The sequence below is a fragment of the Protomyctophum bolini genome (genome assembly GCF_963924005.1).
Source record: "Protomyctophum bolini genome assembly, chromosome: 20".
Taxonomy (NCBI): Eukaryota; Metazoa; Chordata; class Actinopteri; order Myctophiformes; family Myctophidae; genus Protomyctophum; species Protomyctophum bolini.
This window is the reverse complement of record NC_137881.1, coordinates 17,477,444-17,490,556: the sequence shown is the minus strand read 5'-3', so window position 1 is coordinate 17,490,556 and position 13,113 is coordinate 17,477,444. Positions and strand designations below refer to the sequence as shown.

The 13,113-nt window shown below is 44.1% G+C and overlaps 1 protein-coding gene across 1 annotated transcript; it reads left to right on the top strand.

The window, feature by feature from the left end:
* The first annotated feature begins 1,742 nt into the window (after positions 1-1,742).
* snx15 (sorting nexin 15) lies at positions 1,743-12,794 on the top strand. The gene is made up of 8 exons (XM_080791871.1): positions 1,743-1,928; positions 3,359-3,515; positions 4,466-4,581; positions 5,239-5,478; positions 6,150-6,228; positions 7,240-7,428; positions 8,545-8,742; positions 10,805-12,794. The coding sequence occupies exons 1-8, from the start codon at positions 1,827-1,829 to the stop codon at positions 10,939-10,941; spliced, it is 1,218 nt and encodes a 405-aa protein (XP_080647997.1). The 5' UTR covers positions 1,743-1,826; the 3' UTR covers positions 10,942-12,794.
* The last annotated feature ends 319 nt before the right edge of the window (positions 12,795-13,113 follow it).

Genomic DNA, 13,113 nt, shown 5'->3' with positions numbered 1-13,113 from the left:
ATTCATCTTTAGGGCCCCAAATCGCACCTTAGAAAGCATGAGTGTCTATGTCATTTGTACAAAAAGAAGTGGAGAGCCGTGAGAGAACGGCCAATCTTATGCAAGGAACGCATGAGAGAGAATCAAGAGAGCGCTCAGAGCGCAACTGGGAGAAAAGAACGGAAAAAAGGAAAACCTACAGCTGCGTGCATATCCACGGATATCTCAAGCCGTGCATATCCACGTGCCTTGCCTATTCCCACTATAGGATGAGGAAGAAATGCCACTTCACAGTTTTCAAATCAGCCTCATGGTGGCGCTACAACAGGCCAAGTTGCGTCTCACAAACACAAACACACACACAAACATGTTTAAATTACTCATGATGACATGACGCAAATTGTGAAGTGCATTGTAGCTTGCTTCTGAACTAATGATGCCTCTTTTTTATCAAATCAGATTCGGGGATGAGATCACAGTGGTGCCCTGCAAGAGAAGCCTTGCATGGTGACCTGGAGCCCCCTGCACCCCTCCAATGTATATTTTTATGACCAAATCATTATTGTTGTGCGTGCATATCCACCCCAAGCCGTGCATATCCACGATTACCCCAAGTCGTGGATATGGAAGAAATGAGGAAGGAGAAATCGCATCCACGGCCTCGGGAAATACAGTGACAAGACAACAGTCCGTCAAACTGCCTAAACTGACCATGGAGAAGTTCACTGGAGATGTGAGTCAATGGCAAAGCTTTTGGAGTCAATTTGAGACAGAAATAGACAAAAACACGAGTCTCAGTAAGTCTGATGAATTCACATATTTAAAACCATTCTTAAGTGGCACAGCGGCTATGTAGTCGCGGGATTGCATGGCTTTATCAGACCAGAATTATGACAAATTGACAATGCCATTAAAATGCTTACCAGTCGTTTTGGGCGTAAAGATAATAATTGATGCCCACATGAACCAACTGTTAAATCTGACTCCAGTTAAAAGGGCCACAGCACAGATGTGATTGTCTTACGCAAACTGTATGATGACATTGAGATACAAGTAAGAAGCCATAAAGATTCATTTTAAATATTCATCTTTAGGGCCCCAAATCTCACCGTGTTGTTTTTCATCAGTGCAAAAAGGATGTTCGTCCCTGGGTGGATTCGAACCACCAACCTTTCGGTTAACAGCCGAACGCGCTAACCGGTTGCGCCACAGAGACTTTGGTGCTTGATCACGACGTGAGTGACCTTTAAAAACTACATTATCCACCTCTATGCGTCGCGCGTCATCGCGTCGTGTTCGTAACGTAACCAGGGTTGCCATGTCAGCTTATGCTAAGCGACTTAGGGCTCGTTTTCTGAAAGGTTAGCTTTATATCATTGGTAGTTAATTCTGTTACGGCTGGGTTGCGGTTTTTTTGCCTTGTTTCTAAAGTCTCGTTTAATTATTATTTAAACCAGTGGTTTTCAAATATTTACTTGTCAACCTAACTAGCCTAACCGGCCTAGCCTAACCCCAGTAAAACAGTAAAACTATAACCACCCCAGTACCAGATTTCCAAATATTTCACAATATTTTTCTCCTTAAGATGTTTTTAAAATAGCAGATCAACAAGCTACGAGCTTGTAGATCTGCTGCTTTAAATTAAATAGCACACGTGAGTGAGTCGCTTCTTTTTGGCTTGTTTTCATAGACCTTGGTTTTCATAGATCTGGTTGCTTCTTTTTCTCACAAACTCTGGCAACACTGCAACCCGGTAGTGAGAGTGGAGGAGGAGTGTGTCGAAGAAGGAAGGAACCAGTGTTGTGATCATTTTAGCGTGTTTTCATTCATAAAATAATATTATAATAATGTCTCGTAACAAAATGAAGGAGGAATACTACCGTTCGTTCACCGTGGCGGATCCACGCACACACGAGAAGGGACACACGGAGTACAGGGTCACTGCACGGGTCTGTGTTTATATCCTGTGTTTAGCAATTATATTAATATATAGTCCAGTGGATTTCTACCTTTTTCATATGAAGGTCCATTATTTATTCAGAATTTGAGCCACGGACCACCATTTGATGACATTTAGCCTCTCGGCAACAATTCCATGCTGTAGATATAGGAGATAGATTGGCAAACCTTAGACCTAGAATGCCTGTGATAATTTAATTATACTTCGTAAATTTAACAATACTTTTTTAACTACTGAGAGTGTAAAATTAAACCAAATGGAGCTCAAGAGTTGAAGATCTATATGTCTATAAGTTCGGCACAAACAAGGGACTAAATTAATTTCATGCCACCAAAATGTGGAACGCCCTACCAACTGTCATTAAGACATGTGAATCCCTTAATTGACTCCTTCAAAACCGCTCTCAAAGGGCACATATGGACGGCTACAATTCGAAACTGGCCCCAGTAAAATCGAATCCCCCACCCATAAAGTGTATGATGATTTGAAAATGCTGGACCCTAGTATTGTAAACAAGTGTGATGCTTTATGGTGTTGTCCACTCACAGTTAACAGTTTTTGTATTGAGTTGTGCTTCAAGCTGTTAATAAATACGTCAATCAATCAAGGGTCCATTTGGTTACGAACTCTCGGTTGTTGCAAATCAAATTCCAGTATTAAAAAAGAAGTACACAATAATTGGCATCAACTTCAAGATATGAGAGTAGTAAAAGTAAAATGTATGAAAATCCTTTGAAAGTAGCCAAATTAGTATACAGTATGGCTGAAGTGGTTAATGTACGTTTGTAATAATAATCTAAATCTGTTATTTAGATAGCATGTTTAGATTTAGACAGTTGCTACACTCTGTGTCGAGTCAGTCGGACCCACGGTTGTCCAGAACCGCTCTGGACTGGGCCCCTGCCCCAGTGTCCATATATGGAGCTGGCCTTTTCTGACATAATTCTGACGTCTGCATAGACTCCATATTTGGGCATGCCTGACAAAGATCTCCATATATGGGCATAAAAGGACACAGACATAATATCTGGGTGGGCATGCATTTCCAACTTGCATCATTCCAAGTAGGCCAGTGCCCAACGGGCACCGTACTGTAGAGGCTCCAATGGGCACCGCTCTAGTAGATTATAATGTACAGAATGTTATAGCATGTTGTTTAGACATATGCTACTTTCATTGTTTACCCGCTATCCTATAGTTATGTTCCATTGGCCGTGGGGCTTAGGGTCCCATTGGCCGTGGGGCTTACTGTCCCATTGGCCATGGGGCTTACTGTCCCATTGGCCGTTTAAGGCTAGTCTCCCATTGGCTTAGAGGCCAGGCCAATCATGAATATCTCACCACTACATGCTACTAGTACTCTGATAAAAAAAAACCCACAGATTAGCAGTTTCTAATGAATGTTGTGTTGTGGTACAGTTTGTGTCCAAGCGCCACCCGGAGGACGTGAAGGAGGTTGCGGTGTGGAGGAGGTTCTCTGAGCTGAAGAAACTTCATGGAGAGTTGAGCTACACACACCGCAACCTGTTCAGGAGAGAAGAACAATTCCCCCACTTCCCACGGGCTCAGGTCTTTGGTACGGTGCACACACACACACACACACACTCCCACACACACACACACTGCAATACATTTTTTGAGTGGTGCAACCACTTCAAGGAACAGCAATGTCCCTATGTCCATGTGTACAAAAGTGGCGCTGTTGTGCTAGAAACAGAGAGAGAGAGAGGGGGGAGGGGGAGAGAGAGGTGTCTGCTAATTCCCTCACACAGTAACTCTGTCATTTTCTCGACCGTTTCGGACGTGGGACGGCTCGCCGGAACCCTCACACAAACATGCAGTAATCCTGGTCTCTATAGACCAACTATTTGTTTAAAACATTGAGACTGGTCGCATGGCTGACTGTTTCATGTAATCAATTCCCAACAGATCTCCAAACCTGTTGTTTTGGGGGAGCGCTGGTTTCAGTTCATTCAACCTCCTCTTGTGTGTTGACTAGTGAGGTGCACCCTAGGAGACATTTATACTTCATTGTGCAACAGTATTGCACGCAGAGAACAGCTGATATACAAGCTCACATCGCATCGCGGATGCGACTGTTGTGAGCGTAGAGGTCTGCGTGCACGACATAATCGAGGGACAAATAATTAGAAAGAAGAAAAACAACAAATTAACAACTAATTATTTGTTTGGTTTGGTTTATTGTCATATAGTTTCAGTTCAGTTTTATAGTTTTCAGTCTCATAGCTTGTAGGTCTGCTATTTTTGAAAAATGGTGAAAATGTGTTGCAAATCTTTGAATATATATTCTTTCACAGCGAACGTTTTTAACTCAAATCTTTGCTTCTGAGGGGTTCCTGGAATAACATATATTCAGATGGGTTCGGTGGCCAATTACATATCATTTTTGGGGTCCTTGACATGAAATATTGAGCACCACTGACATAGAAACATAAGGTATTTCAGAAAACTGTTACATTTAAGGCCTAAATGGGTTAAACATTTATCTCTCTCTCTCCCCATCAGGTAGGTTTGAGGAGACAGTGATTGAGGAGAGGAGAAAGGCAGCAGAGAGCATGTTGACGTTCAGCACCAACATCCCTGCTCTGTACAACAGTCCCCAACTGAAAGACTTCTTTAGAGTGAGACACACACACACACACACACACACACACACACACGTATTTTTAGGGCCATGTCATGTGATCTACCTGCACAGCCTTTGTGATCTACTGGTAGATGGCGATCTGCTTTTGGGCACCCCTGCAATATTATGAACCTATTCCTCCTTGGACCCCCTACTTACTAGAACCACCTCATGGACCCCTGTGGGTACCTGCACCCCACTTTGAGAACCACTGCCTTACACCATTGAACCAGTGCTGTTTTCGTCAACTAAAACTAAGACGAAAAATGTTCGTCAACTACCTTTTTCCATTGACAAACTACATAAAATCTAAATTAAAACTAAGCCATGATGACTAAAACTATGACTAAATATACTGACAATTTTGTCAACAAATAAAAACTAGACTAAAATGTTAGGAAGGGACTAGTGGACAAGAGATCCAGTATGAGTCATTTTACACAAATCAGCCATTACGACAGCATCAACACCCGCCAAAATCATTTTTTGTCGACTAAATCAACTGTAGATTTCCTATGATATTTAGTCACATTCCAGGTGACTAAAATGTGACTGAAACTAAATTAAAACTATGGAAGAGACTATGACTAAAACTAAAATAAAAACAACACTGCATTGAGCCAGCTCTGTCTCTCTGTCTCTCCCCACTCAGGGCGGAGAGGTGACCCGACCCCTGGACCCCTCCTCTATGCCCCCCTCCTCGTCCCCCCTGCCCCCCCCTCTCATCCCGTTGCCGCGGCGCCGGGCGTCGGACTGCGAGCCCGTGGAGGAGCAGGCGGGCACCGAGGCTCCCGCCCTGCCCCAGGACCTGGGTTCCTCCTCCCACCTGCAGGGGGAGGGGCTGGAGCTAGGCCAGCCCGAGGTGGCAGCCGAGGCCTACCACGAGATGGAGGTAGCACCATCCACAATATTATCACCATTCTTTTTAGGGTCGGCGGTGGCTCAGGGGTAGAGTGACCGGTTGCCAGTTCGAACCCGGGCTCCCCCAGAGTTAGTGTCAAATTATACAACAGGTCGTTTCGAGGAAGCAATCTGATTGGTTGAAGCAGCCTTCTAGCCGTGGTTCAAACGAGCACCACTCCACACCTAATCAAAACAAAGAATTCGGATGCTCTGTGTTCCCAAACTCGGTGGCTAGGCTAGCTAGTTTCTTGGGACATTTGTGGTCGTAGTGACTATCTGCCATTAAAGAAATATGTTTTTTCAGCGATTTTCTTAGTTTTAAGGGTAACTGTTAAACCACAATCACGTTAAACCACACCCTCGAGTGTAATATTGCTTAAGTGTCCTTGAGCAAGACACTGAACCCCTAATTGCTCTTGATGTGCAGGTTGGTGCCTTGCATGGTTTCCTCCGCCATTGGTGTATGAATGTGTGTGTGAATGGGTGAATGTAAAGTTATATAAATGCACCATTTACGATATCTGTAACTGGGTAGCCTACTACTACCGGTACTAACTAATCAATATCACGATATTGTGAGGACGATACAATATATATTGCGTCGATATACCGTATATCACGATATCGATATGTCGTCCCACCCCTATTTACCACCCCTAGATGGAATACTCGCCCACCCAGGAGGAAGAGGAGGAGGAGGAGGAGGATGAGCTGAGCCACGCCTCTCTGAATGATGAAGGTGCATACAGTATTAATTAACGCATGAAACAATTCAGGACGGGAACCCCTTTCGGTGTTTTAAGCATTATGTTCTACTTTAGCTATTGAAAAATAGCAGATCTACAAGCTCGTGGCGTGACACCGAGTGCCGCGCTACGAGCTTGCAGATCTGCTAGATTTGTTTTTTATCGTGAAAAATGTGGCCCAAATCTTTGACTGTATATTCTTTCAGAGCGAACGTTTTTAACTCAAATCTTTGCTTCTGGGGGGGGGCATTGGAAATGCATTGAGGTGGCCATGACACACGGAAGACACAGGACACAAGTGTGTCGTTCAACTGTTAGTGTCGACGCCTGACTTAGCCGTGGAAACCACAGGTGTTTTGTATTTCACTAAAGTTTAGTAAAACTCTTATTGGTTTAGTGACTAAACCAATAAGAGTTCATAGGTTGGTGAACCAATAGTTGGCGTTGGTGTCCAGCACTAGTTAGTTTGTTTCCGCCCCTCTAATGCCCAGAAAAACACACAGGGCTCTTTCAGGCTATACACCTGACTGTGTGGACCACGGGTTGAAAACACAGGGCTCTATCAGGCTATACACCTGACTGTGTGGACCACGGGTTGAAAACACAGGGCTCTATCAGGCTATACACCTGACTGTGTGGACCACGGGTTGAAAACACAGGGCTCTGTCAGGCTATACACCTGACTGTGTGGACCACGGGTTGAAAACACAGGGCTCTATCAGGCTATACACCTGACTGTGTGGACCACGGGTTGAAAACACAGGGCTCTATCAGGCTATACACCTGACTGTGTGGACCACGGGTTGAAAACACAGGGCTCTATCAGGCTATACACCTGACTGTGTGGACCACGGGTTGAAAACACAGGGCTCTGTCAGGCTATACACCTGACTGTGTGGACCACGGGTTGAAAACACAGGGCTCTATCAGGCTAAACACCTGACTGTGTGGACCACGGGTTGAAAACGGCCGCTGCACCATTCACCGTTACTACTCTTTCACAGACGCACCACTAGGCCCCTCCTCCCCTGACCCGCCCTGTGGTACCAGAGCAGCCCACCAATCACAGGAGTCCCGGGAGGAATTTGATTCGCTGTTTGACTCCATGGGAGAGGGGCACGTGCCATCGCCGCCCCCGCCACCTCCGCTGTCTGACAACGACCTGGCCATCTTCGACCCCTGCTGCAAGCAAGGTGAAGTAACAAAGTACATTTACTCAAATATCTGTCATAGGAGGGAAGGGGGGGGGCTGCAAACAATATCTATCATATGGGGGGCAGGGGGCGGGTGGGCTGCAAACAATAAAGGAAATTTTTTTATGGGTCACTTTATTTTAGGGGTGCACGATTATGAAATTATGACCGATCTCTGATTCTTTGCAGGGTCATATCTGCCGATACCGATTCTGACCGATTCCGATATTATACAGAGGACCACAAACAAGCCTATGCCCTAGAAGCTTAGCCCAAAGCCTATATTCAATCAAGCATATACTCTTTTCCAGGTGTCTGTTTTCACAATGGAATGACTACTGAATGAGATCAGTACACAAATTAAAGGTAGAATTATTTTTCATTTTTATTTTCCTGGTGAAAACCGATGAAATAATCTGTATTATTTTGAGACCGTCCCGATACCGATATGGCATTTTTATGGCCGATATGGCCATCGCCGATTATGCTACCGATGAATCGTGCATCCCTACTTTATTTCCTTGTTTTGTTTTTATGGGTTGTTCCATACCCATTTGGGTACCCGTTCTTTTTTGAGGGCCTCCAATGCCCAGCATTGTGTGTTTGTGTGTACCTCAAAACTTATTCTGATTCGATAATCTTTTTGGCTTTTAACTTCTCCTGCACAATTCCCCCCCCCCCCCCTGTTTTTAACCTTTTTTATGTGCAAATAAATAAACCCTAAAACCCACATAGTGACGATTTCATTGGCTGACCACGGAATGTGTACCACGTTTGTGTTGATTCGATCGGCTGATCTCGGAATGTGACGTATGATGATAAGAGCACCCCTTACTTCACATGAGTGTGATTGTTTTTCTTTCATTTGGTGAAAGCTCATAGCGCGGTGCCACGCTACGAGCTTGTAGATCTGCTATTTTTGAAAAATCGTGAAAATGTGGTGCCTTGAAATGAAATAGTTTGAGAACCACTGACACAGAAACAAAGGTTTTTGCGAAAACTGTCAGGATTTAGAAGACAATCGTCTTTTACTTAAGTACATTTTGAACACAAAATCCCCCCAAAAATATGTCTCTCCTGAGGTTGTGTGGTTTGGTTTCTGTGTCCCGTTATCAGATCAGGTGACTTCCCCCAACGACCACTCAGAGCTGTTCTCGCTGCCGCTGGCCAATCAGGACACCGGGGAGGCGGGCTACTTGACGGAGGCGGCCAATGAACTCACGGCGGCCATAGAGAGAGAGAGGGAGGGCGAGTTCAGCTCGGCCATACTGCGCTACAGGACGGCTGTGGACATACTCATTACTGGAGTAAAAGGTACTCTGATTACATTACATTATGATACTAGGATACAGGACTGCTAGTAAATGGTACAAATAATAATAATAATTGCGGCTGCAGGTCGCATTTACTACGAAATTGTGCATTACCCGTCAGTTGTTTGTTTGGTTGGTTGGTCACCCCAGGCATGACCATATATAGTCATGCCTCGTGACATCATCAGGGATGGAGATCCCTGATATATGGAGATCCCTGATGTCATCAATATTAAGCCCATATAGATCCCTTATGTCATCAATATTACCCTGTACACTCAAGACACTGCCCCCGCTGCCACCGTTAGATCTCCATATATGGAGCTGACCTGTTCTGACATTCCATATGTTGATCTGATCTCATCAAACCCTGTCCACTCAAGACATGCTCCATATATGGTCAGTACAGAATTCATTCCATATGTTGATCTGACCCACCATGCCAAAGCGCCAGCGCTCGCCCAGCAGTCTGCCGTCACCCAGGCGGATGCGCGCACGCAAAGGGCGAGGTCGCTTCTCGCCCTCAGGCGTCTTACTTAATAAAACTAATACAAATTAAAAATGTATCTGCAAACAGTGTCAAGCACTCAAGCCATGAAAGAAAAGCTTTACTGTGTGTGTGTGTGTGTGTGTGTGTGTGTGTGTGTGTGTCTGTGTCTGTGTCTGTGTGTGTGTGTGTGTGTGTGTGTGTGTGTGTGTGTGTGTGTGTGTGTGTGTGTGTGTGAAACCTAGTTGGCCCAATTTGACCTTGAGGTGTGCACTAGTATTTATACTGTAACTAGTTAATGGTTCACTTTACTTCCAGTTTGCTGACTATCAGTTACACCCCCCACCGACACACACACACACACACACACACACACACACAGCTATTCTGGGAAGAGGAACATTACTCTGTCTCTCTCACGCCCACACACACACAGAGAGAGAGCTGTTGTGGTGGAGGTAGCGTGGCCGAGCGGTCTAAGGCGCTGGATTAAGGCTCCAGTCTCTTCGGAGGCGCGGGTTCGAATCCCGCCGCTGCCACTGAGCATTTTGCTTCTTTTTAAAGGTATTTTTTATTTGTATTCAAGTAAACATCGAACTCTTTTTGTCTTATTTTCATTATAGATTTTTGGAGGATCATGTATGTCCGTCTACTTTCTCTTTCCTTTGTCCTTTTAGCCAGAATATAAATAATTTGGCGGCAGTAACATTAGCGTTTTCTCTCAGTCAGTTGATTCTTCATATCCATATGAGTAAAACGGACGGGATGATTTAATTGTCTATTTTTCAAAAGACAGTCCTTATATGAGGCGATCTAAAACCCCCCTGGGGATTACAATGCAAATAGAAAAGTACACCTAGCACCCTCTAGAGATATTGTCGTCAGATTTACTTAGTCCATGGGTCTTCAACAGGGGGTCCGGGACCCTTGGTGGTCCACAGAGTTACCAAATAAGAGTTGGTGGTCCACAGAGTTCCAAATAAGGGTCCTTGAAGCCCCTTGCGTTACTTGGACAGTTGTTCCACTCACTACCTTTAATCATATGAATTTAAATAACTGATCTATAAGTTCACAAAGATTGAGGGGACTCATGTGTCCGTGCTCTCTCTCACTCTCTCTCTCTCTCTCTCTCTCTCTCTCTCTCTCTCTCTCTCTATTGATATCAATTTCTTTATTTATTTTTGGCTTGGCCTTTCCTTCTTTAGGGATCCTAGACAGGTTCGCGCATCCTCACTGCCGTCCACCTCCCATTATACAGGCTGACTAGAAAGCTGAATAACTCCAAATCTACGGAGCTCTCCATGGTTTGGATAAAACGTTCTGAGGTCTTCTGAACGTGCGGTGATTCTGATCGGAACATTGGCGGTTTCTAGAGCAAGGATGGCTTCATTTTAGCTCGCTAGCATTGACGCTATTTATTTAGCATCTAAGATGGCCGCCCCAAACAGGATGTGAATCCAGCGTGTCACATTACAACCAGCTTGGCAGTCTGTCTGCGGTTGGCTTTGCGTCCACCAGGTGGCAGTAGATGAGTTAACACACACACTCTATCTCTCTCTCTCTGTCTCTCTACCAGGTGACAGTGATCCAGGTCGTAGAGAGTTGGTGAAACGACGGACAGCTCAATATCTGAAACACGCTGAGATGCTCGTGGACACACACGCCTCTCCCACGCACACGCACACGCACACACACACGCAACAACACCCGTAGACACACAAGCATGCACACGCACACGCAACAACACCCGTAGACACACAAGCACGCACACGCACACGCAACAACACCCGTAGACACACAAGCATGCACACGCACACACACACACACACACACACGCCTCTCCCACACACACACGCACGCACACGCGCAACAACACCCGTAGACACATGCACGCACACACACACACACACACACACACACACACACACACACACACACACACACACACACCTCTCTCTCGCACACGCACACACTCACTCTGTCTCGGACCATTTAGGAACTCGGGACTCTTCCCCCCACCGAGTCCACTCGGATCACGACTCACGAGTCACTACATTGCAATGAAATAATTGTATTATATCCATATTATGAGGAGCAGAGAGCTGTCTGGCGCTTATAGACAGCTAGCTTGTTAAGTAACGGAGCGCAGCTGACACGCCTGCCTGCTCTCGCAGTGTTTTATGTATTTGATTTGATATATTCATGATACAATTCATAAATGAGCAGTACAGAATTATCAGGATTGCACAACAAGTCAGAGGACCTAATTCCATTGTGATCCAAATAAATTGTTGCAGCATATGGAAGAACGTGTGTACTAAATTCACAATAATTTACAACAGATATAAATAGATAAATAAAACACTATACTAACTTGCCCAACAGCTAATTCTTCAACATACTATATATTTTTTTATGTTCAAAGACTGGGCAAATTTAATTTCCCTTGGGATTTTGTTCCAATCCTCCACCCCTGTATATTTAAATGAGCTTCTACCTACCCTATTTTTAAGGTTTGGTGGTTTAAGACCAGCTACACTAGCCCTTGTGTTAAAACTATGGGACTGCAGGTTAACATACGGGAAGTAACCTTTAAAATATTTTTGGTATTGTACTTTTAAAATGTTATAGGCCATAATGAGTCTCAGTTGTTGTACAAAGTTGTTGTAAAGATCTGGTCTGGACTACGTCTTGACTTGAACTGGCTCCCCCCTCAGACTGGGTCTTGACTCGGACTCCCTGGACTTGACTACAACACGAGTTAGGGATGCCCCTAGTGTTTCTTTTCTCCCGATCCAATTCTGATCATTTGAGTTTGAATATCTGCCGATACCGATTTTTCACACATATACTCATGCACGCGCACGCACACAATTCACACTAAGACAAGCACACACACACACACACACACACCAGAGGTACACACACAGTGTTGAATTTGCATCGTGTTTTGATTTTCAATCTGTGATTTGAGAATGATGATGATTTTAATGATCTGAGATTATTCAATATTACCATAGCCTTAATTGAACGATTAGTAATACACTACTCTCTGTCTGTCTGTCTGTCTCTCTCTCTCTCTCTCTCTCTCACGCCTTTTAGTTGAGATTTGTGGTGAATATTGTTGTTTTTTAAGTGTTAAATAGCTCTATACTGTGTTGTGAAAACGATCCGTGGTGCTCAGAGGACAAAGGTGACCTCCGAACCCCATCTCCAGAAGCAAAGATTTGAGTTAAAAATGTTTGCTTTAATATTGCACAACGCCGATGTGCAAACTGACAACGTGGCGTATAAATCGCCACGTTGGGAGCTTGTAGATCAGCTATTTTCACTAGTTTGGGTCACAGGGAGACACCAAGTTTCTCTTTTATAGCAATGATTGTGATTAATATCACAAATAGAACTATTTAAAAACAACATCACTTCACAACAAACTTTAACAAACTATTTTGAATATATGTTGAGATCCATTCATCTGCCTTCCTTTTGACAAAATGTTTCATGTTGTGTTTTAAACTGTTTATCATTTGCACAACAATTTGCCATGTTATGTTTTGTAAGTAAATACAATTTAAGTTAATAATATGATGGCTATCTCGAGTGTTTCATTTTGTTTCAGAACTTGTGTTGACGTGAAGTAAGTACATTTACTCAATTACTGTACTTAAAGATGTACTTTTTCTTACCCCATTTAGACCTGAGAACAGATTCTACAAATGTCTTCTAAATCCTGACAGAAAGCCCCCAAGAATATATGAAATTGGCCGTCGACCCCCATCTGAAAATCTGTTGTTCCAGGGACCCCCCCAGAAGCAAAGATATGTGAGTTAAAAACGGTCGCTCTGAAAGAATATATATTCAAAGATTTGTGCCGCATTTTCACGA